This window comes from Tauraco erythrolophus, chromosome 12, assembly GCF_009769465.1.
Source record: "Tauraco erythrolophus isolate bTauEry1 chromosome 12, bTauEry1.pri, whole genome shotgun sequence".
Lineage (NCBI taxonomy): Eukaryota > Metazoa > Chordata > Aves > Musophagiformes > Musophagidae > Tauraco > Tauraco erythrolophus.
Window position 1 is genome coordinate 11,618,336 of NC_141476.1, and position 25,785 is coordinate 11,644,120.

A 25,785-nucleotide genomic window follows, 5' to 3' on the forward strand; every position below is an offset into this window, starting at 1 on the left:
TCCTAATGTAACGCTTTTTAGTGGTAATTGCTGTGAAACCTTTGTAATGTTACAGACTAAAGTCCTACAGCAAAGGACAAAACGATCTCAGAGAGCAAGGTCTGGATTTGGAATCAAGTCTGAGCCAAGGTGCGTTCTGCAGCAGACCTCAGCACTAAGCACTGACAATAGCAATGTACGTCTATAGAGGATCTTGTCCCAAGATAAATCCCATGTTAGTTTGTTTCCATTCAGCAATGGGATAATATTGCCATCTAGAAAGCAACTCACTATATTGGCATAATTGCAGTTTGATGTTAAATCAGTCTGAGCTCTTTTAAATGAGTATTATTTGACATGCTTGTTTAGTATTATGTCACCTGTAAAGCTGAAAGAAATTGCTGCCTGTTAGTGGTCACTTATAAAGAAAACTACACCCAAGTAATGAATGCATTATGTAAGCAGCTTATACATATTACTATCAGGCTCTGACCTGAAGTATGGAGACACTAATCCTTACTTTCAGTTTTGCCTTGTAAAATGATTCTCTGGCTGCATGGAATCAGTCTCAAATTAAGAACTGACTTGTGACCTATGTATGATGCACTAGTTAATGTTGTATGATAAGGCTTTGAAAAAAGTAGTCATGTCCCAAGTTTCCTGTCTAAGCACGTGAAAGGAGAAAGGATGGTAAGTCTGGCTTCATCACTCCAGCTAGGAGCATGTTGAATGTGAACACGTGAACTAACTACACCTTTCACTGCAGTGTTACTAAAAGGCAAAGTTCAGCACTGTAACTTCTGAAGCAGAAATTATTTGCACCCAGTTCGAAGAATATCCGATACTTGTTTTCCCAAATATGCTTTCCAGGGTTTCACCAGGCTGTTCATGTTCACAAGGAGCTTGCTGGTCCTAGAGTCCTCCTGGCCCGCTATAAGATAGTCAGTACCTAGTTTGAGAAAAAAAAAAAAAAGAAAAAAGAAAAAAAAGAAAAAAGTCAATAAATAGCAGAAAACAGAACTAAATGCAGAATTTCTCTATTTCAGAAGCATCTGGCATGTAGCATCTTCACCAGCTTCATCCAGTTTATGCATGTGCCATCTTATGTGTAAACACGCTTTCCATGTGCACATTGTCAGTGCTGACTCCTGGGCACACAGGCTCAATGGTGTCCTATGATTATGCTCAGGAATTACAGCTACAAATTGATTCAGCCCCAGTGGCCTTACAGCTTACAAATTCAACACCTCTGTGTGCCGATGACCAGGTTTGAGTCTGATCTGTGTGCCCTTTGTTTTAAGCCATTTTAATTCCATGAGCTTCAGTAGCATTACTCCTGGCTTGTATAGGTATGATGAGTGGCAGAATTCAATCTGAACAGGTGTGAAAGCTGGTATTATATATGAAAATAGTAAGCCAGACTTCCTAGATTATAACCTTAAGATACAGGTAGCAGAGCCTCAAAAAAGAGGTCTGTGAACTTAGGGACCTGGTTTAGTGGTGGACTTGACAGTTTTAGGTTTATGGTTGGACTCAATGATCTTAAAGGTCTTTTCCAACCTAAATGGTTCTATGATTATACTTTAGGAAAAAAAAAAAAAAAAAAAGCCACACCAGAGTCCAGGCTCAAATTTTTAGGATTCTGAGATTTACCCAGAGATTTCAGCTATTGTTTGAGTAAACATATTTCTCTCTGTGGTCCACTAAGTTGTATTGCAGGGAAGGCAGCAATAGGGAAGGTTGAACCGAGGAATGTATCTGCTCAGCCACTGACAACATCACTCAGCACTAGTATGGGGCTTTGCAGTGTGATGTTTGTGCCTGCAGCAGAGCTGGCGAGAAGGTTGCTGCTTTCCACGACCATACTTCTCCACCCTACTGCTGCAGGGAGATCCCCATAATTAAAAGTGAACAAACACTTGGTTTGAAATGAAATTCATTTGGGTTTATGCTCTCCACTCATGATTGGTTTCCAATATGCTGCAGGTTGTCAGCTTTAGGCTTTGATGGAACAAACCATTGAATGCACTAGAATTTACAGCAGAAGAAGGAAGACTTACTTTTCATTACTTGAAGCCATTACAAAGGCATAGAAGAAGTTAGATTACCTTCACTTTCCAAAATTTTCATAGTAGTTTCTAGTTTTTTCAAAAAGAAGTAAAGTATGATGTGAGAATACAGAGGAAGAAAACTCTTGGGAAATAAAAATGCAGGGATTTTTTTTTTTTCTCTCACAAACATTCTTCTAGTCACAAATATTCTGGAAGGTGAAATAAAGTCACTGAATTAAAACATTTCCAGGGGGTTCTGGGCTTTTTGGTAAAACTTTGTTCTCTGATAACAAAATGCTTTTTACTGCAGCTGTCTATCATCAAAGGACTCTGCCCCAGAAAGACTCATAGGAAGTGTTGAGTAGCCGTAGCTGATGTTCATAATGAATTGTCACCATTGTTTACAGAGGAAGGAAAACAGCTGGTATTTTGTCCTTACCAGGATTGAGAATGGGACATGTACATCCCCTATTGGTCCATGATTCTGGGTAAATGCTTCTGTTGCTCCGAGCAATTTTCACTTTGCCTGATTTCAGGACCTTCTTCACTTTCACAACGACTTCTGCATGGGTCCCTTTGTCATGAGCTGATAGGATTCTTGCTTTTATCACTGCCAGAAAGCATATCAAGATAGAGACCAACAATGAACTCCCAAAGGCATTTTGGTTTATGCTGCTAAAAGGTAGAATTTTAACATCTTGAAAGAAGATACGGAAAAACACTGCAGCTGTACAGAAACTGTACTCCAGTGCTTGTCTACTTCAGTCATGATTCTTCTAAATAAATTGGGAGAATTAAAACTAGATTTTTCTGTTGAAGTAGTTAACTGATCCTTTCACCATGTTATTTGGCAAGTACTTTTTAATGGGCTGATGTCAAATGCTTGGAAATCGTAGGAAAGCACTCGTATGTATACGTAGGAAGGGTGGAAAAATCGGATCAGCAGCTAACAGTCTGATTTTAAGTGCGCTGATTCTAAGCTTTCTATTTTGCAGTTTGGAAACTTTTGTTGAGCTTTAACACTGACCTCTCAAAAATTCTGTCCCGTGGGAAGGGATTGTCTGCTCTACAGGAAGGACGTCAGGAAGTTTCCCATGAGACTGCAGGCATGTCATATGGCTAAAAGTCCATGATCACACAACAAACCAGAAAAAGCATTTTTGTTTGTGGCCTAGCATCTCGTTGCCATGATAAATTTCTGTTCCTTTAATTTAATAGGATCCCATAACTCTTTGGCAGGGTAATCTCATCTAGATCGGCCCCACAAACAGGCTTTGTTGTGTCATGACACAAGCACATCAAATCTTTGGATCCCAGAGCTTTCCTTTCTTGCTTCATGTGATGGCATGAACCAGGTGTTCATAAACCACAGCATTAAATACATTCTTGGTAAACAAGCATGGCCGTTTGAACCTGCATGATGAGTGCAAAAACAATGGCAGCTTAGATGCAAGGGTTTTATCAGTTATTCTTGATGTAGAGGCCACCCATTTCACTGAGTTACAATTCAAGCACTCCTGCTGCTGTAAAGAGGGAAGCTAACTGGGTGGAAAGGAGGCACCGTGGAGCCTGGCACGAAAAATGCTATTCAGTTCTGATCAGAAGTTGGACATGTCACTAGACAAAAAAGTCAGAAGAAATCCTACCTCTTATTTCATGACTTAGCCAGTCCTGTCATTTTTCATAGCTATCAGCTAATAATATGCATAGAGAGAACATTGTGAAATTATTGTACCTTGAGGGCATGTCACCCACTTACCATAAGCGTATTTCATTTGGCAGAAGTCAGTGACGCTTCCAAGCACCTTCTCTTTGCACACACACTTTTCTAGCAGAGGAACCACAGAATACAAAGGGTTGGAGAAGAGCCAGGACATGAGAGAGAAAAGAAAAGCAAATGATACTCAGTTATAAAGTTATATACATAGAGCTCCCATAATCTGGATGGATTTAAAGAGTGAGTTTGAGAGTGCACTCAGTTATTTGCAAATTTTTTTTGTTAGGTGATACAATAATTGTTCTAGAAATCTGATCAGTAAAATGCAGCCCTTATGGGGTCTATTGTACAGTTAATAAACTGATAAGAATCAGATCCAAGTGTAAATCATGTAAGTAATAATACCCTTGTTTGATCCCATAAGCTAAGAAATGCTGATATTAAGGTAATATCCCTTTCAGAAAAGACAAGATACACAATAGGTGGCCCTATTACCTCTGGGTCTTATAAAGCCATTGATGCTGGTTAAGTGCTGACCTTCATACCTGGCAAGCAAAACTGAGGACTATTTAAGTATTAAAGACTCCACCTCATTCTATAAACCTACTTACTTTGCAACTTTAGCTGGATACAGTATACTTTACTTTCTCTCCTGAGCTGTGGTGCCATGAGGAATGTCTTACTCTTAAAATCACTTGCATTCCACCCCAGAGGTGGTACATTTCAGTGATGGCTGACATGATCTTTTTACAAGTAACATTTGAAGTTCTGAACAGCAACTGAATGCTTGAGGAGGAGCTGTGTAAAATCATAAATATTGTCACTGTAATTATGACAGCAAAAGGAGGGTATTTTTTCCACACAATCTTTTTCATGACTTACCGATTTCCAAAACCAAAGTTGGATAGTACAGTTTGGAAAATAACAATGTAAGTGTAGTGATGACCTATATAGTTGAGATTATCAGATGTTGCCAGCAGATGGGGGACAGACAAGCTAGAGGTGAGTGGGAGGATTTAAGTCAGGGTGGAGAGAAGAAAGAACTGGCACTGAGTGAAATTACTAAGTGTTCCCCGACTCTGGGCTGTACCTGGGTGCCTCAGTGCAGAAAATCCCTGCTCGTGGTCATTCCATTTCCACTCCTCTTCGCTCTCATTGTTCGTCGTTTGCACAAGGTCAGGGATTCGTCCCCCAATGGGGATGTTAAAGAATGGCTCATTGTCATAGCTGGGGAGACACGTAAAACAGAAGACTTGGTTAGGACAGAAGTTAGGTGGGAAGCAGGTGTTTGTGGCATGTGCCTGTGTCCGGACAGATGAGCTTGCTTTCTTCAGGTTGGGAGTGCAAATAAGAGCAAGACTTCATGCCACATAGAGAGATCACAAGATCTAGGCTTTTATTTAGGCGTCACCACTGCTGACTTAGCATTTTTTAAAGTAACTATGTGTTGGACCTATTTTGCTTTTGTTTGTTTGTTTTTACTGAATTAAGTGACTCAAAATTAGTGACCACTTGTTGGTGTCACTAGGAACTGAGAACACCTGCAGGACGCATACAACTGCAGTCACTCAGCACATCGTAGGATTTCTGTACTGATTCATGCATGCTTGGGGTACAGATGCCTGCCCTCTGGAAACAAGAGGGAGACCTTGGGATTCTTTTTACCTTGGGCACAGATGAGAGGCAAGCTCTCCAGACTCTTCCATGTACTTCCAAGGCAAACAGGTGCATTTAAAGATGCTGTACATATTTCCATGGGGTTGTGGAGTTGCTTCTTATTAATGCAAAAAGTTATAATTTCAAGATTGCCTTGAGTAATACAATGGACTTAAAAGTGTACCAGCCACCAAATGGAATCTAAGAAACCTTTTATAATTTACAGCCCCCTTTTCAAATGATGGTGCACCCTCCAGCATCCTCCAATTACTGTCATTGCTGCAGTATTTCAGTTAATCTTTGTTTCATTTCACAGAATCCCATCTCAAAGTGAACCCAAAGGAGGGCTGCTTTACCCATTGAAACAGTTTCCAGTGTGCTGGTCGCAGTCTCTGGCACAGTCACAAGGGCGGCAGCCGTTTTCTCCGAAGCCCCAGTAGCCCATGAGACATCTATCGCAGTTGGGGCCCGCCACACCTGGCTTGCAGTAGCAGAATCCCGTCTTGGGGTGGCATCGCCAGCTTCTGCTGAAAGTTGCGTTGGCTGAACCCATTGGCTGGCAGGCGCAAGCTATGGAGATACGGTAAGAGGTGACTGAGATTATGTGCCCTGGGGTCATCTGGTTAAGTGACGTTTTTGCAAGGCTGATAAACTCGTGCCCTCTTCCTTATGCTCAGTAGTTTTATGTCAGAGCTGGTAAACATTGCATTGTCAGCCTACGTTTGCAATATTCTTTTTGTTTATTTTTAACTCATTAAGCACAGCATGTTTTGCTGTGCTTAATAATTAATTAATACCACTGGGAGCCGTTTATGTGTGAAAGTCAATCCTTCCCTACTAGACGAATCTAGAACATGCCGGGTTTTGAAGCGATGGCAGGAAGCCTCCACTGTGTTCATTTTTGAAGAGGCTTGCAGGTGATTCTCTTTAAAAGCGTTTTGCAAAAAGTTTCACTAGCATGGACAAGGTAAAAAACGATAGCTATTGCTTATGTTGTGTTTCCTGTGAACACAGAAATCACAAAACTACTGTTTCCTCTGGGGCTAGATGTGGCTTATACAGGTGGCTCAGATGACCTGAAACATTTTTTTGATTTCTGCCTCCAAAGAGTCCACAAATTTCCTTCAGTTTGAGTTCTAAGGCACACATCTCACTGTGCAGTACTATATGTGTATAAGGAAACTAATGAATTTTTTTGTACAAATACATGAACAGATTTCTTATAAGGAAGGCAGATAGAATGAGAGAAGATCTCTAAACCTTCTAGATGTATTTTACATGTAGCTGGAGATGAACAAGTAAGAGGAAAAAACCCAGATCTTTCTAATGCTGTTGCCAGTTTGACACCAGCCTGCGCAACTCAAGGCAACTTGGCAGTAAAACAGATAGTTACAGCTCCTGTGGGCAACTCTGCCTTCGCAGACAATAAATTGTCATAATCCCACACCACCAGTACATTCCCAATGTGACAGCATCAGCAAGCGAGGTGGAAACTAATATACAAATAGTGGTGCAAAGCCAACACTGTTGACTCCTCTCCATCAGGGCAGAGGCTGAGATGGTCAAGCCTTGTGCCAACAGCTCTGCAGAGGTAAAATAAAAGCAATAAACATACCCACTCATTTCTGATATTCAAACAAGTTTGATTAAAATGAGAACTGAACTGAACTCTAGGCCTTCATCCTTCATATTTCAGCTCTTTTTTGTATTAACAAAGCAGCGTGCCATGGCTTTTGCTTGTAGCAGAAGCTGAAAAGGAAATGCATCACTACTTCATCCATCTGGAAGCGGGCAGAAATGAAAATCTTGTGGCTAAGACCTGCTCTAACAGAGATTTTCAGTTAAATGTTGGACACCCAAGGTGTTTAGATAGCTTGGATCAGAGGCCAGCCTTTCGGATGCTTATCTGAACCAAACATGATCTCCAAAGCTTTTGAAGTTTGCCCATCATTGCTTCTAATCAAACTATTTTTCTTCATGAGCTCATAGATAAGAGACCAAATGAACACTCTGATTCCACACATCATTTTCCAAGGGGAAGAGGCAAGTATGTGACTATAAAGAGTGCTAAGTGAAAGTGAATCTGTCCCTGCTACATCTGCAACCTCTTATTTGATGCTCAAGAAAAGAAAATATCTTTTGAAAATAGTACAAGAAAAAGGGTGAGCAATTTTGTTTAAAGGGCATTTCTCTTATGATCTGCTTACTACATAGTTATTTCTTTCACCATGCCCTGTGTTCTTTATGCCAATATTTTTAATAATATTATTACACTCTGCTGTAGACAGATCTCAGTCCGTTGTTTTCAAGGGACACTAGCACAATAGCCTAAGGACAGAAAATAAGCGTGCTGTCATGGGCAATGTACTCAACACAATGAGCTGGTTGGCGGATGGCAGCAGGCTTGCCTGTTTGCCACAAAGCAGTCTTGACTTTGGGAGCAAACCCAGGGATTTTGCTGTCAGTTCTGGAGAGCAGGTGTAACAATGAAGTGCTCATTAGCACTGACAGTTTCAAAGGCAAGTTCTGATTTGTTGCTGCTCAACTTGAATTATTTTTGCCGAGATTTTTACAGGGCTGACTACATCACCCTAAAAGAGGAGACAGTTCTGTCCGTCACTGTAAAAAATGGATGTCAGATTTGGGGATAAGGAGGGGAAACACACACTTCCTTTACTGTAGACAGGTCTGAGCCATGAGAAGTAAGAAGTTGCCAACATCTGGGTTGGCTTGAATCCAGGTTTCTGGTTTTACTGTAATATCTCTGTACGTAGGATCTACCTGTGGAGTTTTCACCTTAAATTTCTGTATTTCTGCAACTTCTGAGTCTGTCTTTATTCCCATCTTATTTTTGGTTTTCAGGTTTTCTCAATTAGGGTGACATAACAGATGGGTGAATCATTAGCATCATTAGACTACCTGTCAACAACTGAGACTAGATCCTTATTCAGGAAGATAAGACCTTCTCCCATCCTATCTCTAAGGGAAAGTATTACAGGACAGTGACTGACAGCATTGGCAGAAGCTGATGAGGGGGTAAAAGAAAAGTGGTTTTTGTGGTTTGTTTTTTTTTTTCATTTTGGGGCTACAGTTCAGGAAAACCAATGTTCCCAAATGAATTGTGGGGCATATTCCCCAGTTAGAAACTGGGACAGCTTCTGGTGGATCAGAAAGCAAGTTGAATCAATAAATGTACAACACTTACAAATGAGTTATACAAGTGGCTTGCGAATGCTTTACTCAGTCTGTGTTTATTTAGCATTTCAGCTTGGGTGTGTACATTGTCTAGCTTCCAGAGTATTATGGCCAAAATCCCAGTTGTGCATCTAAGGTAACTCCCAAAATAAGAGCCCACATGTCACATGCTGAAGGGGCAGCTGTTGATGACTGGGTTTTATCTGTTTAATAGTACCATGGTACCACAATTAAAGAAATATAAAAGCAAGTTTCCAAAACCTCACCCTTTTACATTTCCCAATATTTGACAGCACAGCATCTTTCCCTGCTGATTTTTGCTTGTTTTCTCTTGGCAAACCCTAGTTTTCTCTCCGTCCGCCTCCCTGTCTAACAAAACACCAGCCGACGTGACAATGGCCTTGTTTGTCAAAGGCATCATCAATTATGTTAGGGACGGTGTGCAGACAGTTCTGGCTCAGAGATGGCTGGTTTATTTGAATTCTCCCCTTGACAGCAGTGTAATGAAAAATTTCATCATTGTACTTTAGAACTGGCTATCAGTCACGAAGTATCACAAAGCATCCTCTTGCCTTTTAGCCTCACTCCTATGCTAAGTTTTTTTCATCAGAAACTACTGTAAAAAAGAGACAAGGAATAATGAAAAAATGAATAATTCATACAGCAGTCTCTACTCAAGTCCTCAATAAATCTGTCTGCCCTCAGCACAGCTGTCTTTCCCATGTAATTAGACACAGATGTAAAATATCATATTGGTTGCAACAATATGGATCCAGCTTACAGAAAAATAGCAAGTGCTCCAAGTAATTCAGTGGACCTTGAGGTATCTTGCCTTAAACTTCTGCCTAATAATACTGCATAAGATATAGCTATGAGCAGGCTCTGGCTATTGGATGAAAAACAGGCAAAATGAAAAATCAGACAAAGCCTTTTGAATCTGAAATATATACATATGCATCTTTGGAGCATATGACCAAATCAGGGCAATTTTAAAAGCATGTCAGATGTGGGGATTGACTCAGCTAATGATGTTTCTTAAATGAAGGAAATAAGATAGACAGCTGTGTGTGTGGTCAGGGCTGATTAAGACAGACTTTGAACCAAGATGTGATCAGGCCTTTGTGATATTACAATTAAAAGTTCACTCCCTCTGCTCGGAAGTAAAAGGATGAGAAGCAGAGCTTTTCAGAGTGTGTGTGTGCATGTGCATCTGTGCACATTTTAATTTTCAAACCTTGTGCTTAGAGTAAAAAAGCTTGTTTTCCTGGAGACCTTTTTTTAATGGGTCTACGTGCCTGCATTATTTTTTAAGCTAAGCAAAGACTGAGTACAAAAGATGGTGCCATTTCAGAAGGATCCTTTAAGCCCCCAAATAAGCCACAGGAAAGAGCGAAGGATACAGCAGCTTTTCTAACCATTGGTTAGGAAACGATTAGGCTTCCAAGTCAAAGCTCCCATACAAGTCTATATCCAAACTACTTAATCCTGTGTTGTCACCCCCAATAACAGGCAGGTGTGTGCCTTGCTCTGAGGCTCTTTTCATGCCTCATTTTTATTTTTTTTTTTTTAACATAGATCTAAGCAGTGTCAAAACAAGGCTCTGAAAACGACCTGGCTCTCGAATCCCCAGCTGCTAGAACTGGAGAAGCGAAGGGATCAGAGGCAGGCTACCTCTGCAGACAAAAAGCAATAGCAGATTCCCACTTACATGTCAAATTTCAACAGATTTTATTTATTTTTTTCAAGGGAATGTCTTTGCAGTCTCACATTGGAGGGTCAGCAAAGGGTGGTTTGGATAGTGCCAGGACATTCAATTGTTATACAACTTTTTTTTTTCCCTAGCAGTGATTAAGAGAGAATGCTGTTCATTATCATGACTAATGCTTAAAGACTCTTTCTGGGCCTGAGCAGTGTCCTGTTAACTTTCTGGGAGCCTGAGGGGGATGTCACAGCTGAACCTAGACTTTGCTCTGGATGGCAGAGCACTCTTCAAGCGTGCTTTCTCAAAGGGATTAACACAGCATTTCATTCAGCTTTTTCATCAGATTTCCTTTCCCAGCTCAGTATCTACTGTACACAAGAGTCAAGTTTTGATCTCCCATTGAGGTTTTTTTTTTTCCCCCTCTGAGTTCAAAACGGGAAGCCGAGGACCAGGTTGCTCTCACCAAAATCGTCCATTCAGTCTGCTGTTTGCAGTTTATTACTGCTTTTCAGCACTTGCCCAGTAGGTGGGTTTTTCATTTATTGTTGTTAGTCTGGTACTGTTTGCGTGGTTTTCTCAAAGTGAGATGATGCCTTGGAATTGGTGCATTTAGATCCTCACAAACATGCTAATCCAGAAGTGGCAGCTCTTCAATTTATGATCAGCAGGCTGAGGTATGAGAGAAATGCACCTGGTGATCTGATTGTCTAATTTCTTACGTATTAGCAATGCTCAAAACAGTAACTGTTTTTTAATGAATAACCAGAGTTGGTTTTAGAGTCACAAAACTGAATGATTTACTCAGACTACACCAGATTAAATTTAATAGCAACGCAAGTTTTGCAACCTAAAGGATGGAGGAGAGGGCCTCTATCTTACATCCTGCATGAGGCCTTTCAGTTTAATAGCAATTCTAGGCATAAGAAGCTGATGATGGTCCTGGAGGTGAAATCCTCCCTCTGTCAAATTGAGTCTGTTCTAACCAAAACAACTCTGCCTGTCTGCACTGATGTTCCTGGTTTTGCTGTCACTGATCATAATCAAAGTAGTGAAACGTTCCCTGAAAATTCTCTGGAGAGGTACAGCATAACAGGAAGTGCACACTTACACACTGCCTGCAAATCACACGGGGAAGTGTTTGGGCATCAGTTCTTTCATCATACAAAACACTACCCTATTAAGGTAACCACCCCCCATCCCAGGTTTCTCTGAAATTTATAGTTATATCTGCAGTGTCCCTTCTATTTCCATACAGGTACAAGCATTGCGCACACATCATTCTGCTGCGAAAGCTGAGGCTCTCCTTATATGTTGATATGGCACGTGCTCATGCATGCCTTTACATGCCTGTGGAAGGTCCCATTGATTTGAACCATGCACAGATAAGGTCATGCTTACCTATTTGCAGTAATGCTGAATGGAACCCATTGGATTAATCTCAACCAACAGAAACCCTAGTGTAGGCTAGTGATCCAGAATACCTCTTAAGTCAAGGAAGAGAAATAGATAACCTCTAGAGAGCAATTCTGCTCATCTGTCTCAGGTATCTATGTTAGACTGCATTAAATCATTCCCTAGAGATCCCACTGTTTCTCCACTGACTGTACAGGGAGTCTAGAAAAGGCGTATAACTTTCAGGTGCTAAAGTGGGATGGCAGCTCTCTAGGCCTGAGTGTGCAAATCAGAGTGGAAACAATTGCATTTGGGGGCCTTCTGCTGGCAGCAGCATGTTCCCAGGTGAAAAGAACATTATTGTGCTTGACTGGCACGGTAGGAATAAAGCTCTTTCAACAAGGTAAAATTCAGAACAGTTTTCCTTTTGCTATGCAGAGTATTGGCAGGAGGTACTGAGAAGCCTGTAACCAGACCAGACAAAAGAGGCAGAGGTAGAGTCAAGATCTGATTTCATTCAAACAGACTGTTCTAGGGTTTCCACACAGATAGACTATATTTTCAAACGATGTTTTTTCCTCTTTGTTGCTCTCCAGTGCTCCTTCACTTTAGTGGTTATCTAATATTACACATGATGTTGGTTACTACACCATCACCCTGTTGTTAAATACAAGAGTTCATACAGATTCTTTCAGGTACTATGAGATAGAAAACTAATCTGGCACAACAGTTTATTCTCATTACAGTATTTCCTTGTAACAAATCTGCTTGGAGTAGAAACAGGACTAGAAAGAGGCCACCACAGAACACTATGGAATACAGGGGAGTTAGATAAGCTCACCTCCAGCCCTGTCTGCTGATCAGTGCTCTTGCTCTTTGGTGAACATGGTGAAATTGAAAAGACGGGTTGTGTGGAAGCAGTCTGTACTGGCACTAAGATCCAGTGGAAAGAGTACAAAAGAGCAGGAACATAGGATATGTTGTGCACAGAAAGTTTAAGCAATGTCACAGGCCATACAGTCCTAGGGAGATGAGTGTTTGTAACCTGGGTGTTTAAGAGGAATCTTGATGAAGACCATCAAAGGGTCAGGAAAGCTTCAAAAGCACATGATGCCAATGGAGATGAGCATAGATGACAGATGATGAAGTTCTCTGTGCTGGCAAATGATGTCTGAGCTATGGGGAAGGAAAACTGACCAAAAGGAGAAATGAAATTATGTATATTGTTGGAAATTGCAACCTCCCAAATAGATGCCAGATGGGATCAGATGTGTGAAGCGTGGCAGGATACTCAGGAAATGTTTACAGTAAGTAAGGGAGATTTGGGCTATGTTCCAGACTGGCTGGATGCAAGCTACCTTGATCCAGAGGTTGTACATCCACATTAGTGCCTCCATGCCTGAGTTACTTCCTAACACAGTCTGCTGAAGCGTTAATGAGGCAATTAATTTAGGCAGAGCATCCCATAATACAGCTGTAGAATCCAGAGATAAATCTGAATGAGCTCTGATCTGTTTGATCCCAAGTGGGTATGCCTAGTCTTATGGTTCCTACATCTTCTGCAGCCATTATTATATACATTTATGTGCACAGATGTTGCACAGTCGAATGGAATGTAACAATAGGTTACATGTAGGCACACATAGTCTTGAGAGATGTAGAAAAAAACAGCTAAATAAAATGTGCCTCAAGAAAAAAGGAACCATATTATTTTAAATCCAAGCACAAGAATTTACCGCTCCCCAGAATGAAATGCTTTTGGAGAACAATTATCACCAAAAAACTGCGATACCAGGGGAAGAAATAGACACAGAAAATCAGGAAGATGACCTTTGATCAGAAAACTGTAGTTTGGGTTCAGAATTCAAAGAACAGATAGTAATTCTCATGAGTTACTTCTATAGGAGTTATTGATTCTATAGGAGTTACTGATTTCTTTTAATCATTCTTTTTGCAATTCTTCCATGATTCATTTGTCTTTGCTGCACGTAATGGTAGGCACTTACGTTTGCAGACCTCTGTAGAAGACATGGGTTTCCCTCTGTCTCGGTAATACCCCGGTCTGCACCTTTGACACCGGTGTCCCTCTGTGTTGTGCTTACAGTTGTCGCAGACTCCACCACTGCGCTTTCCCGATGCCAGCCAAACACTCAGGTCAAAATGGCAGCTATCAGCGTGGTTGTGACAGCGACACTCTGGTGGGAAACAGGAGAATATATTTCAGGCTTAGATAGTAGACACAGCAATACTGTTCAAATGGTATCATTTTCCTACTGTGAATTGTGGAGGAAGTATCTGAATGTAACACATTTCATCTGCCTGCAATCCTTGATTTTCATAAAGACTAGGAATTGCAACAGAGTGAGAGTCCCAGCAGGGCCTGAGAAGCTTGAGTGGTTGTGAATGTGTGATATTCTTACAGTAAGACAAAATAATTTGATAGTATCATAAGCCCTGCACAAAACCTTGGAACACTTAAACATGTGAGGGGAAGAAGATTTCTGCCTTGTAAATTCCACTTCCCAATAGCGCAAATAGGTCAGCTGCAGTAAACCAACATGCATACTGGAGTTTTCCATCAATGATCAGCAACTTATCCCCAGTTTTGCTAATGGCACCATTAGTGTAAATCGACAGAAGTCTTTGTGAGGGAAGTTTGCCTGCTGGCACTGATGAAAGTCTGCATCAGTCAACTCCCTGCCGCTTACTTCTGCATTCGTTTGGCGCTCCTGTTTTTCCATCTCCTGGCTTCCAAGGCTGATCATTGTATAGCGGTGCACATCTCTCACAGTGGTCCCCTGCTGTGTTGTGTCTACACACACACTTCCCATGGACCTGTCAGGGGAAAGAATATATTCAAATAGCTATGAGCAAGAACATGGTGGAGTGCCCAACAGCCTCACAAGGAGGTGGGACTTCTCCTGCACAACTCCCACACAGCTGCCTGGCTCTCTTAGGAAACCTGCAGAGCCTGAGGCTTAAACGTGTAGCTTATCTCTTCACACATTCGCTAATGATGTAGATTTTTCCTCTATCTTCCAGTTTAAATGCATGTGGCAACAATTTCTTTTTAACTCTCCAGTTGGGTATTTACTACTACATTGATAAACAGCCTCTAGACTGTTTAAATTGGGTAAACTAACACAGTTTATTTTGCTTTACAAGTTCAGGGCAAGAGCTTGCAGGTCATCACCTCCAGACAGTATCAAATACCTCTTGGCTAGCAGAGCTGAGTCACAGGAGAGCACAGCCTAACAGAGGACACTGAGCCCTGTCTTATCTGACATTAGCACTGGTCTATAAAAGAGAGTAAATATAGGGCAATGAAGTCACCATAAATTACTAAATTATAAATTGTTAGAAGAATAAGAAAGTAATCCTGGACCTCCTAGCACAGTTAAAAATGTAGCAAAAATATGAAACCTGAAAATATCAACCAGTATACCCGCAGAAAAACAATCCAAACCACACATTATGTGAGAGAAAAACACTGATGTTCTAAGAGACTTAGGTACAGTAGGCACCAACCTACCAACTGTAAGAGACATGAGGACATTAATATGGAAGGAATAGGTTAGCAGAAAAGGCCCAGTAAAGTTTTGGGCTGCATACCTAGGAGCACTGTAATTCCAAGTGGATAGAAAATTGTACCTGCAATACTGCATTCAGTTTTGAACATCTTGTTGCCAGACAAATGAGAAATTAGAAGGCGTTCAACAAAATGAGTAAAAGCTGGCATGGCTGAAGGACGGAGCTGATTGATAAGCACTAAGGATATAAACCCATCTAAGCTGGGAAACAACAGTTTTCAAAGTATTTGAGGGGAAAACAAAGAAAGTGCAAAAAACCTTGACTAAAACTGGCTGAATAGTAGAGTTCTCTCTGTGACTGTTTGCTTGAAAAATTACTTGAAAAAAAAAGAACTTGCTTCCTCTGTATTTATCTGCCTTCATTAGAACTCAACAGCAAATTTTAATCATGGAAATATGCTAATATATGTCAGTTTTGGAATCAGGTATTCACACCAGAAACCTGACCTTGGAAACTGAGCTAGTCCAGCCTTCAAATGGAAAGTTTTTATTGAAACTACTTCTGTTCTCAAGACACTTCACACACCAGGAATATAATAGCCAGTTCCACTGTAGAATGTAATTTGGTGCACAGGATTCTGTAATAATCAAGCTACATCCAAGAAATGCTTCACAGGAAGGCTTTTCTGTTGTGTTTGGGTTGTTGTTTTGGTTGTTTTTTTGGGTTTTTTTTTTTTTGTGGGGGGAGGGTGTTGTTGTTTTCTTAATTAAGGATTCCAATATCTGTTTGCCATGCCTCAGAGAAAGGATGCCCCTGAGAAATTCTTTGAGGACATATCCAGCATAGGAAGTGGGAGAAAGGGAAAAGTAGGACCATAAATCATGTTCTACACTCATAGAAAGAGAAGCTGCTAATTAATGGTATTTCACATGCAAGACAACACTTGTACTAGAGCAGGAAACACAGGAATCGGGGACTAGACCCCTCTCCCTCCCTGCACTGTTGAGGATGCTGAGCTCTGTAACATCACTGTCACAGCTCTGGCCCACAAAAAACAGAGGCTGAGATTTCGTTTTGACTGGGGCGTGAATTGAAACTAATCCTTTAATCTCACCACTAATGCGAGTTGTGTTTCTCCATAGTCTTTCCTGAAAGTCAGGCTCTCCCTTTGCAGTCCTCCCTCCCCTGTCTCACGTAGTAGGTAGCTTGGGATCAAGAGAGAAACGTTGAAAAGAGCAGTTGCGTGAACATGCTCCCCTGCCCCCAAACCCGTCTCCCTGCAGCAATTTGCTCTCCGCTCCCCTGGTTTCTAATCCTCCCGGACCAGATATGTCATGCAGCTCGCAAAGGGGCCAGGCTGCAGCTGATGCCATCGCCCCTCCATGGCCAGCTGGCAGCTTTGCTGCTGCACAGAGCGCTTGGCTGCCTCCTCACGGAAGACTGAGCACAGACTTCAGGGTATGCATTTCTGTCAGAGCTCAGCACCAGTAAACCTCAGGAGGATACAGCATGTAGCACATTGTATGATGTCTCTCCAGACCTTCATACAAGAAAGTTGTCCATGTTCGAAGCACTGAATAGGACAACAAATTATGGAGACAAACAATACTAATAAGCAACACTGTCGGGCTTCTCCCTGTTTGGATTTGGCTCTTCAGGCCTGCATGTTCTCCTCTGTGAACACTGTGAACTTACTTTTCAGAAGACAGAACAGAGAAAAGGACCAGGAGTGAGGAAAGATAACATAAGCCTGATGCAGAAGTGTAGATTTTCATGTCCCCGAACTTCAGACTATCTGAACTTTACAGATCATTCCAAAATGAACCAGAACCAAAACCTTGGCTCCAGTCACTTCTTAGGAAAACACTAATGTATTTCGATGCAAAATTTGTAAGTTGGCCAATTGGGTTTTTTAGAGATATATATAAAAACCTGTGCATTCACTATATACAAAAATAATTACATGAAAGAAATGCTGAGATTGTACAGTTGGGAAATGGCAGAATCAAACCATGCAATCTTGTTTTAGCCTTGAATGACATGATCAAATATTCATTATTCCACAGGACCCTGTGTTTACAGTGCACAGCACAGATGGCGTGAACACTTATGAACAATTATTCAGAAAATAAACAGGAAAATTCAGTGAGAAAGGAAGAGTCTGGTTGTTCTTTGGAGGTAAGCAGATGTGTTAGTTTGCTCATTTCCCACAGGTTTGTTGCAAACTGTAGTTTGTGGAGGCTATCTAGAAATGGTATGTTGTGAGTAGGAAAGAGGCATAAAGGAAGCTTCCTGCCTGTGATCCCTGCTATTGAACAGTTTACCAAATATACATGGAAGGATGACTGGCTTAGACAAAAGGGTTGAAAGCCAAGCAGCCAGGAGAGCCACTGAGCAGCCAGAAGTAAACAGTGGAGCTGGCATGGAATGTTTTTTAGTAAGTGTTAGGTCTGAGGGCTAACCTTTTTTTGTACAGGTTTAAGAACAAGGGCAAGAGAATTGGTGAGTATTGGGGCAAAGGTAAAGGATAATGGAAGAGAAAGCAAGTCTGTCATGTGTTATCTGTGGATGGCTATCTTATGGAATTATTTTTCCGTGGAGAGTAATCTCAGACAGCATTCATAAGTGAAAATAGCTAAGGAGGGGAGTGCAATATGAGGTGGCAATGAAGTACGGAAAGGAGCTGGATAGACAAGAGCAGAGACAAACAGCTCAAGTAGAACACATACACAAGAACGGTGATTAATGGATGTAAGTGGCCATTGCAGAAAGACTGATTAATGTGGGAGAAACTAAGCTGTGGAAGAGACCTCTTAGACTTAAGCATGAGGTGAAATAAGGGTAGGTGAGGTGACTGCAAATAGCAGGACGATTTGTTCTGTTAGAGAGGAAGAGATAGGAGAGGCAGCCAGAGACTGAAGTCCAGGAAGGAACAAGAATGAAATATAGGAAGTTGTCAGATAAAATAGGAAATGGGATATCTTCTTAGGAAAGGGAGATTATGAGAGTCTCACTCAACACCAACACAAAGAGAGCAGGTATGTCTCTGGCTTGTTATTCACTGCTGAAGTAAGTTCACATCTCTCACAAAAGTAGGTCCAAAAAACTAGAAGGTTGTGCTCTCTACCAAATGCAAGACCTCAGGATACACTAGATCTCACTGGAACACAAAGATGATCATACGAAAGTAGAGAAAATAGCCAGAAAAGTACAGATTCAGGGAGAACTACACTGATATTTTTCTATGCCTTATAAAGCAGAATCAGAGCTGTCAGAAGATAATGATGAGTAAGGAGATGGTCCTCAGGGAGCAGCAAGGACCAGTTGCTCTTTAAGGATGGAAGAGCTGTAAGCTGAGAGTTACCACAGCACAGCCCCTTACTGAGAGAACACCATCCTGAGCACAGTGGGCAGAGCAGGGAGCTGGTACCACAGTCCATTGACAGCCCCAGACATAGCAAGGGGATGGACCATGGGCAGCAACAGACAGACCCAGAAACAAGCTCACAACATGGGTTCAAACTCCATCCAGGAGGCCAAATGAGAAGACAAGCTACAACACAAGCAAGGAGGTCCACCAGGAGGGAAGCTACCTACAGCATAGGCCCAAGGTCCATCCAGGAGGCAGGAATGCAGACAGGCACATCTACAGCACAGCTCAAACAGGGACTGACAGCCCAGGGCTGAGCTTAAATAGAGCCCCCAGGTCAATGGACAGAGAGTGTGGGTAGGAGTCCCAGGTGAGGCTGGTCAGGGCTGTTAAAGTCCTTTTCGTGCCTTCAGGACCCTGGTAATAGCACTTTGATTGCCACTGGATTAATGTCATTGGAAGCTTCAGGGTATCTGACTACTAGGAAGCATCTGAGGAAAAAAATACTTTAGCTTTCTAGATTTGGAGCTGGCAATCCAGGTGGAGGGAGCTTGAAAGCAAGGTGTGAGGAACAGAGGCTTGCATGAGATTCATACCATCAATTAGGAAACCTAGCCAGTTTTCAGCTAAAGCCTGATTACTTTATGACATGGATTTATATGGATATATATATAAATGTATTGGTACAGCAGGAAAAAGGCTGAGATTCAGACTTTTGTCTCACATCTCTCATATTTCACTTTATCCTCAATGTTCAGTATATGACACTGCATCACTGGACATGTACTGATCCTTAGACACAAAAGTATTTAGGCCTGTATGGGCTTTTCCACAGTGCTCATTGCTACAATAATTTAGTACTTCAGAAATGTTACAGAATTTAATTTTATGACACCTCCCTTCATCTGCTTCTGCTTCTTACTGTGATTACTCTAGTTGTCACCAAGGATCTTTCCTTTTAATTGGAGCATCAATGTATTGAGAGTTCAGTTGCTCTGACAAATTTTTTTGAAACTGGATCGTGCCTTCCAAAGTTATTGTTGGGAATGGATCCGAGAAATAGATGCACTGCAGGCAGGCAGACAGTGTGATCATATAAACCTCCCCATTTCATAAAATCATTCTGAAGTACTATGAGCATAACATGTAATAGTTTGTATTCTTGCAGCCCTGCTTTCCGAGTGTGTTCAGCCAGGGTTACTCATGTCGCTAACACATGCTACGAGCTTTGAAAGATGAAAACTGTTGCTTTAAATCCTGATATTCTGGCTGCCTCAAGCTCCCAGTTTTCTAATCAGCTTTTGCAAAGGGTTGTAGTTTATAGGCTGACATACTTGCAGTTAGAGGGTATTATTGGTCCAGGAAAGAAACAAAAATGTTATGCTATACTCTCAATCACCATCATATTGGCTTTAATGGCCACCTGAAAGCAAGCTCTGCTTTTGTGTTTTGGTATAGCAGCTATGTTCTCAGGCTGTGGTTTCATGATGTAAAGTCTTTGTGGGCAATCTCGATTTGAGACATTTCTGCTTTCCTTACTACTTCTTTCTATGCTATCACCTTCTGCATCATGCCCCGAGTCATGCATAAATTGGGCTGTTAAACTAAACCATGTTAAAAAGAAAGTTAAACCCACTTTTTTTTTTTCCTTGGCACTAGTATTTTTAATCTGTATTAATTCCCTCATCTGTCTCACAGTACAGTTGCGCTGTTACAAGTCTGGTATTGCTGCCAAAGGCTTTGATTTGTACATCTACCACCTGAGCAGCTTTGAATCAGGACATAGAGAAGGTTATAGCTTCATGGATTTTAATGCCAGGATGATCAGTTCCAATCATTTGGCTTGGCCTGATACACCAAACCATGAATTTCATCCAGTGGTTCTTCCATGGAGTTTAGTAACTTCTGATTGATTTATAGCAAATAGTGTAGAACTATATCATGCTTTCATACAAAAGTTCCAAGAAACTACACGACACTTATTCACCTTTGACTGCACAAAGTTGCTTCACCTGAATTCTGATTCGCAGCTGAGAAAGCGAGTGGAAATTTTCCATCTGTTTGTCTTGCAGTTTTTTGATTTTTTAAACTCTGTTCAGTGTTGTTTAATACCTGAAGCCTCTTTCTTTCTTTCTGCCCATTTATTTTCTTTTACCTTTTGTCCTTTCAGTAAATGTTGTGGTTATTGCTCTTTCTCCTGGGCTATTCTCAGTCTATTTTGGGGCTTTTTTCCTAATGAATGAAGGTTAAATTTGGAAGCCTTCCAGAACAGTGCAACTGTTGCTGATTCAGAGAAAATGTTTGTCTTTGGGCTCTGTATTCACTTTGTAATGTCGCCAGAGAAATTTTGGATACAGCAGTTTGCAATGACATCAGAGGCTAGTCCCTTACCTGCTTTTAGTAAAATGACTCTTTCTGGGTCATTTTGAGTGGTTAAATACAAAACAGCGTCTGCCATTCTGCTTTGTTTCTCTTACGGTTCAAATGGGCTCTGTTGTCTCGCAAATGAAGAGATGTATCCATGCAGATTTATAATAAATCCTTCAATATCAGGTCCTGAGGAGAGCACATCTGACTTTTAAGAGGCCAAATTAAAAATCTCCTTCAACTTTTTCAAATTTGCAAAGGCTTAAAAGAATGAGTGCCTTGCGAGTAAGTCCCAGATTACTGTGCCTGCTATGGGTAGATTGACAGTTCAAATTCCTGCTCTAATCAGGAATGAAAAAAGCCATTATTTTCCTATGTTACTTGCTGGTTTCTGGAAAAAGGTCTAATAAGTGTATGTGTTTAAAAACTAGTACACGTATGGGTGTTTTCTGAGGGAGCTGAGTTTCTGGCTCATGCTTGTTCACTTTGGTAAATTAAATCTGAGGGAGCTTGGCAGGGATAAGTAGAGCTGGGACACTTGTGGCAAGGCCACCTGAGCCCATACAGGTTTTGGTCTCCACAGCAGTGAGTGAATGAGCTGCTGCTGGTTCCAAATTCACTGAATAGGTAATGGTGAAGAAAAACCAGTGACTGTTTAGTTGGATATTCAGACTGGCATCACTAAGACCTTTTTGAACAGTAACAAAAGAATAGGATAAATAGACCGGAAGAGGTACAAAATTCATGCTTTATGTGAGGGAAAATAACTCAGCCTGTGGCGGTTTCAAGACACTACTCCATCCTCTGTCTGAATTCACTTCCATCAGTCTTTACAGGCACGCCTGGCCGTGCCTTAGCCCACATTTCACTCTGCTTTCTTATTGTTTTCTTTCTGAATGCCAGCTTAATTTTTATTCATTTTTGGGCTAAGCTGTTCTCTTATTTTTACCTACAGTGCCAACAGCTCCATTGTCAATCTGTAACAAACTGCATACAACTCACAGCTGTCAGGCTGAAATGCAGCCCCTGAGTTACAGCAGGTCACCAGCCCTTGGTGGGTGTTTTAAGAATGGGGGAACCAGAAAGGGGAGTGAGGCTCAGTATTTTAAAGGGGGAATGCCTGAATCACAGCATAACGAGTAAATGCCACCATTCAAATCTCCTGAAAGTGATTGTGGTCTTGTTCAAGTCTTCGTTCCTGATGCCGCTGAACCGTCTGACCTGACTGCTAACCTTTGCTCTAGAAAGACCCAGAATTAATTTTCAGGGAGGAGGTAATGGGAGAAGCTCTAGATTTGTGGATTTGTAGGTCATAGTGGGTTAGCATACTGTTCAGAGAAGTTTGGACATGACCTGTTCATTCAACAGGCAAAATAATTCTGTCGGTTACTTCGTAATAAGTCTGGCTAACTCCAGAAACTGTCTCAACTTAGCTGGGTTTCTACTGGTTAATCCACAGTGGCTCCAGGGGTGCGTGATTGAAAATCCACTCCCAAAGTGGGCCTGTGAGCTCTTCTCTGAATTTTTACCTCTGTATTGAGTGAACTTGGCAGCATGCATAGCTCCTATTCAAGTGAAATTATATTGAGTAATGGAGTAGATGAAGCCAAGAGAAAAATAGTTTTCTGCAACTTCTCTGCAGATGGCTGCAGCTTGGACAGTGGGGGAGGGGCAGGGCTGAAAAAGGTGCAGGATCAGCCAAATTTATAAGGAATCTAGGGAAGGAGAAAAGGGCAAGAAAGTCCATGATTTAGCAGAAAACTTTTACACAGCAAGGAATGGATTCTAAATGCCCAAAGAGTGCAAAGCTAAGCCCCAGGACCTTTCAGCACAGTGAGTGAACCAAGGCAAGGAAATGTATGTAAGATTTTATAACTTTTGCACTGAGTAATATGGAATTTGTCTATAATCCTGTGCAAAATTTCTCCATATTTTGTGTGCACCTGCTGCCAAAGCATTAAAATGTGAACTCCATGCAGCCACAAGGTACAGCTCTAGAAAGATTTGCTTAAATTACTGGGAGATTTATTGGGGATGAGTGAACTGACTGAAAGGCCTTGAAAAGCCTTGGTAAAAGACTGAAAACTTTTGTTCTAGTAATATGTAGGTGAGCTGAGGACAGTAACAACATAGCAGTCTATTCCGTCCCAAGGGAGCTTAAAAACATAAGCAGGTATGAGGCCAAACACAGCAGCTCCTACGATTGTCACATCACAATTCCTAGTGTTGGTGGCTGTGAGGGAGACAGAACAGTATATATTGCATGGAGCTTAAATGAAAGAACCTCTATGGGACATCAAAGAGGTATTGGTAGCAAGTGGTGGCTGATTGCTGTGAGATGACGGAATTACTTCTCTCTCTTAGACACACACACACACACACACACACACACTCTCTCTCTCTCTCTCTCTCTCTCGTAGCTTTAATGTGTAAAGCAATCATTAAAAGAACTATAAAATATATTTTACCAGCCCTAAAATATATTTACAAGTGTTTCCAATCCAATGTTTCTACTAGAAGGGTCATTATGGTTCTTTCACAGAGATGAAAGTAGCAGAGAACATCACTTCAGTGATTAAAAGAAAAAACCACGTTATTAATGACAGCAATTAAGCAATAAAACTAAAATACATTTAAATAGCTCACCCATAGCCATTGCTTTTAAAAAAAGCTATGGTTAAAGGCTAATAATGTCAGATAGGAAATTGTTTGCTACCCCATCCCACAAAATAAGAGACGCTTTTCCGCAATTAAGATGAGTGTCTGCATGGGTGGATCTACACTGAGCCCTGATTCAGAAGAGCACTTAGGCATGTGTTTAAACACCATTCCTGAATAGGCATGTTTTTCTGATTTGTACTTCAGTAGTAGTAAAAGACGTTTCCACAACAATAATAAAAGGCAGGAAAAACTTGTTGACTTTATAATTGCAGAATTCCTGCTGACTGAACCACTCTATGTATCATACCATCAAAATTGTGGCTATTCTCTAAACCGCAGATACTCAAAACATCGTGTTGATGGTATGAATGCCAGATGCTCTGGCTGCAAACCACAGGTTCTCCGGAGAGCTCATGGAGAACCTGAACAGATATCAAGTCAAACACACTGATTATAATCAGAAGATGGTAGAATCACAGCCCACACACACTATGTGCAACAAGCAAATTAAAGATGCAGTATGCCATTGTATATTGTCAGAGTACACCAAAATCTCCAAATTAGCCATGTTTCATAAGATGAAATAGCACTCACAGACTCATTTAATTTCATAGCTCAATGGAAGGCAGAGTATGTCCCCTCTAAAAGGCAACGTGTTGGCCAGTGCAGGTGGATGAGGCTGCACAGCAGCACAGAACTTCTCCTGCCCTTTCCTTCACTTCAGTGGTCAGTGCTAAGTGGAAAGGCAGAGGGTGGGCAGAACCTTCTTCTAAACCACCTAGGAATGGTCCCTGGAACCATTTTAGACCTAACATTAAGTGAACTTTACCTGACTGTCAGTTCAGAACTAAGTGAACTACTGCTTGCATGTGTCCCTCCTATTCCAGCTGAAATGGCTGTAAAGCAAAGTAGTGCTGATTCTGTGGGGAGGGGAGGACAATGTTGTTAAAGTTTGAGTCTAGCGCTGAAGAGCCAGCAAAACCAGAAATATTCACAAAAGCTATGGAGAGGAACTCAGATTACAGAGCCTAATCCTGTACCAAACAGGACTCTGAAACCTTTAAGATCTTTTCATCAAGACTACTACTGCAGGTTTTGTGCAGTTCTGAGAGATACCTGATGCAGCATCTGAGTCAAAACTACCAGAAACCTAAGCAGAATGAATACATTTTTTTTGAAAGGAAACGCCCCAGACACAAACCCAGAGGTATGCTTGAATTTAGAGGATACAATATATCTAAAATAAAGGGGGAATATGTACCATATTTTTGCTTCGATTCAAATTTTTAACAACTTAGAAGGACAGAGGTGTTGATTTTTGTGTTGGCAAAGAACCAACTCCTGGCAGTAATGGAGGCATTACTTTAATGTGCCAGTCTTCCTCACGGTCACTCTGAAACGGCAAGAGAAGCATGGGATGTGTAGGAAAGCTCTTTTAAAATTTATTTAGGTAATCTTCAGTTAAGGTTTCTGGTGACTTTTGTGAAAATGTGATAAAATAGGATCTTCTGGATGTGACTTACAAGACAAGTCAGAATATCCTCCAACTTTTATCCAAGTAACTGTTTGAGAACTTAACTGTCATTTAAAGTCACAGTTTTGTAGCATTTCTTGCCATAGGAAACTAGGAACTCACTAAAAATATCCCCTAAACATAAGGAGAACCTTTCCATGATGCTCCCTTGTTGACTTCTTTGTCATCTCTGAACACAAGTATCTGAAACTTTATCATCCACCTGCATGTTCCCACACGGATTCCTGTGAAATGCTTTGGTCCACTGTGGATAGCAAAGGTGTCAGCAGCACCACTTTCTTTCACGTAGTTCATATAATTCATAACTACTTTTTACTCCATAATTTATATGATCTTCTTCTATGTTTTCAGATCATTATGGGCAGAACTTGAAGTCCATATTCAGTTTTAATTTTTGGAAAAAAATCAGCACAGACATCTGTTTCTAGATTTTATTCTGATGTGATCTAGAAGCTCTCGTAATCTTTTTTTTTTTTTTTTTACATTTCTAACTCTACTCACATAGTTGGTACACACAGAGAAACTTTTTCTTTAACAAAACCTAGTCTTTGAGTTGCCAACTACAACAGAGAGCACCTCCTGCATCTCTGAGCACTGGACATCATACAGACTGGCACAGCTTGGATCAGA

The 25,785-nt window shown here is 41.1% G+C and overlaps 1 protein-coding gene across 1 annotated transcript in view; it reads right to left on the reverse strand.

Annotated features, from left to right (window-relative positions):
* Nucleotides 1–791: 791 nt before the first annotated feature.
* Nucleotides 792–25,785, reverse strand: part of LOC104377320 (netrin-4) — a 49,451-nt gene continuing 24,457 nt past the window's right edge. The window contains exons 4-10 of the mRNA XM_009984097.2: nucleotides 14,401–14,527; nucleotides 13,699–13,887; nucleotides 5,760–5,973; nucleotides 4,838–4,974; nucleotides 3,790–3,858; nucleotides 2,470–2,640; nucleotides 792–928 (exon numbers count right to left, since the gene is read on the reverse strand). Of these exons, the coding sequence (XP_009982399.2) occupies nucleotides 792–928; nucleotides 2,470–2,640; nucleotides 3,790–3,858; nucleotides 4,838–4,974; nucleotides 5,760–5,973; nucleotides 13,699–13,887; nucleotides 14,401–14,527 (1,044 nt within the window). The remainder of the gene's footprint in view (nucleotides 929–2,469; nucleotides 2,641–3,789; nucleotides 3,859–4,837; nucleotides 4,975–5,759; nucleotides 5,974–13,698; nucleotides 13,888–14,400; nucleotides 14,528–25,785) is intronic.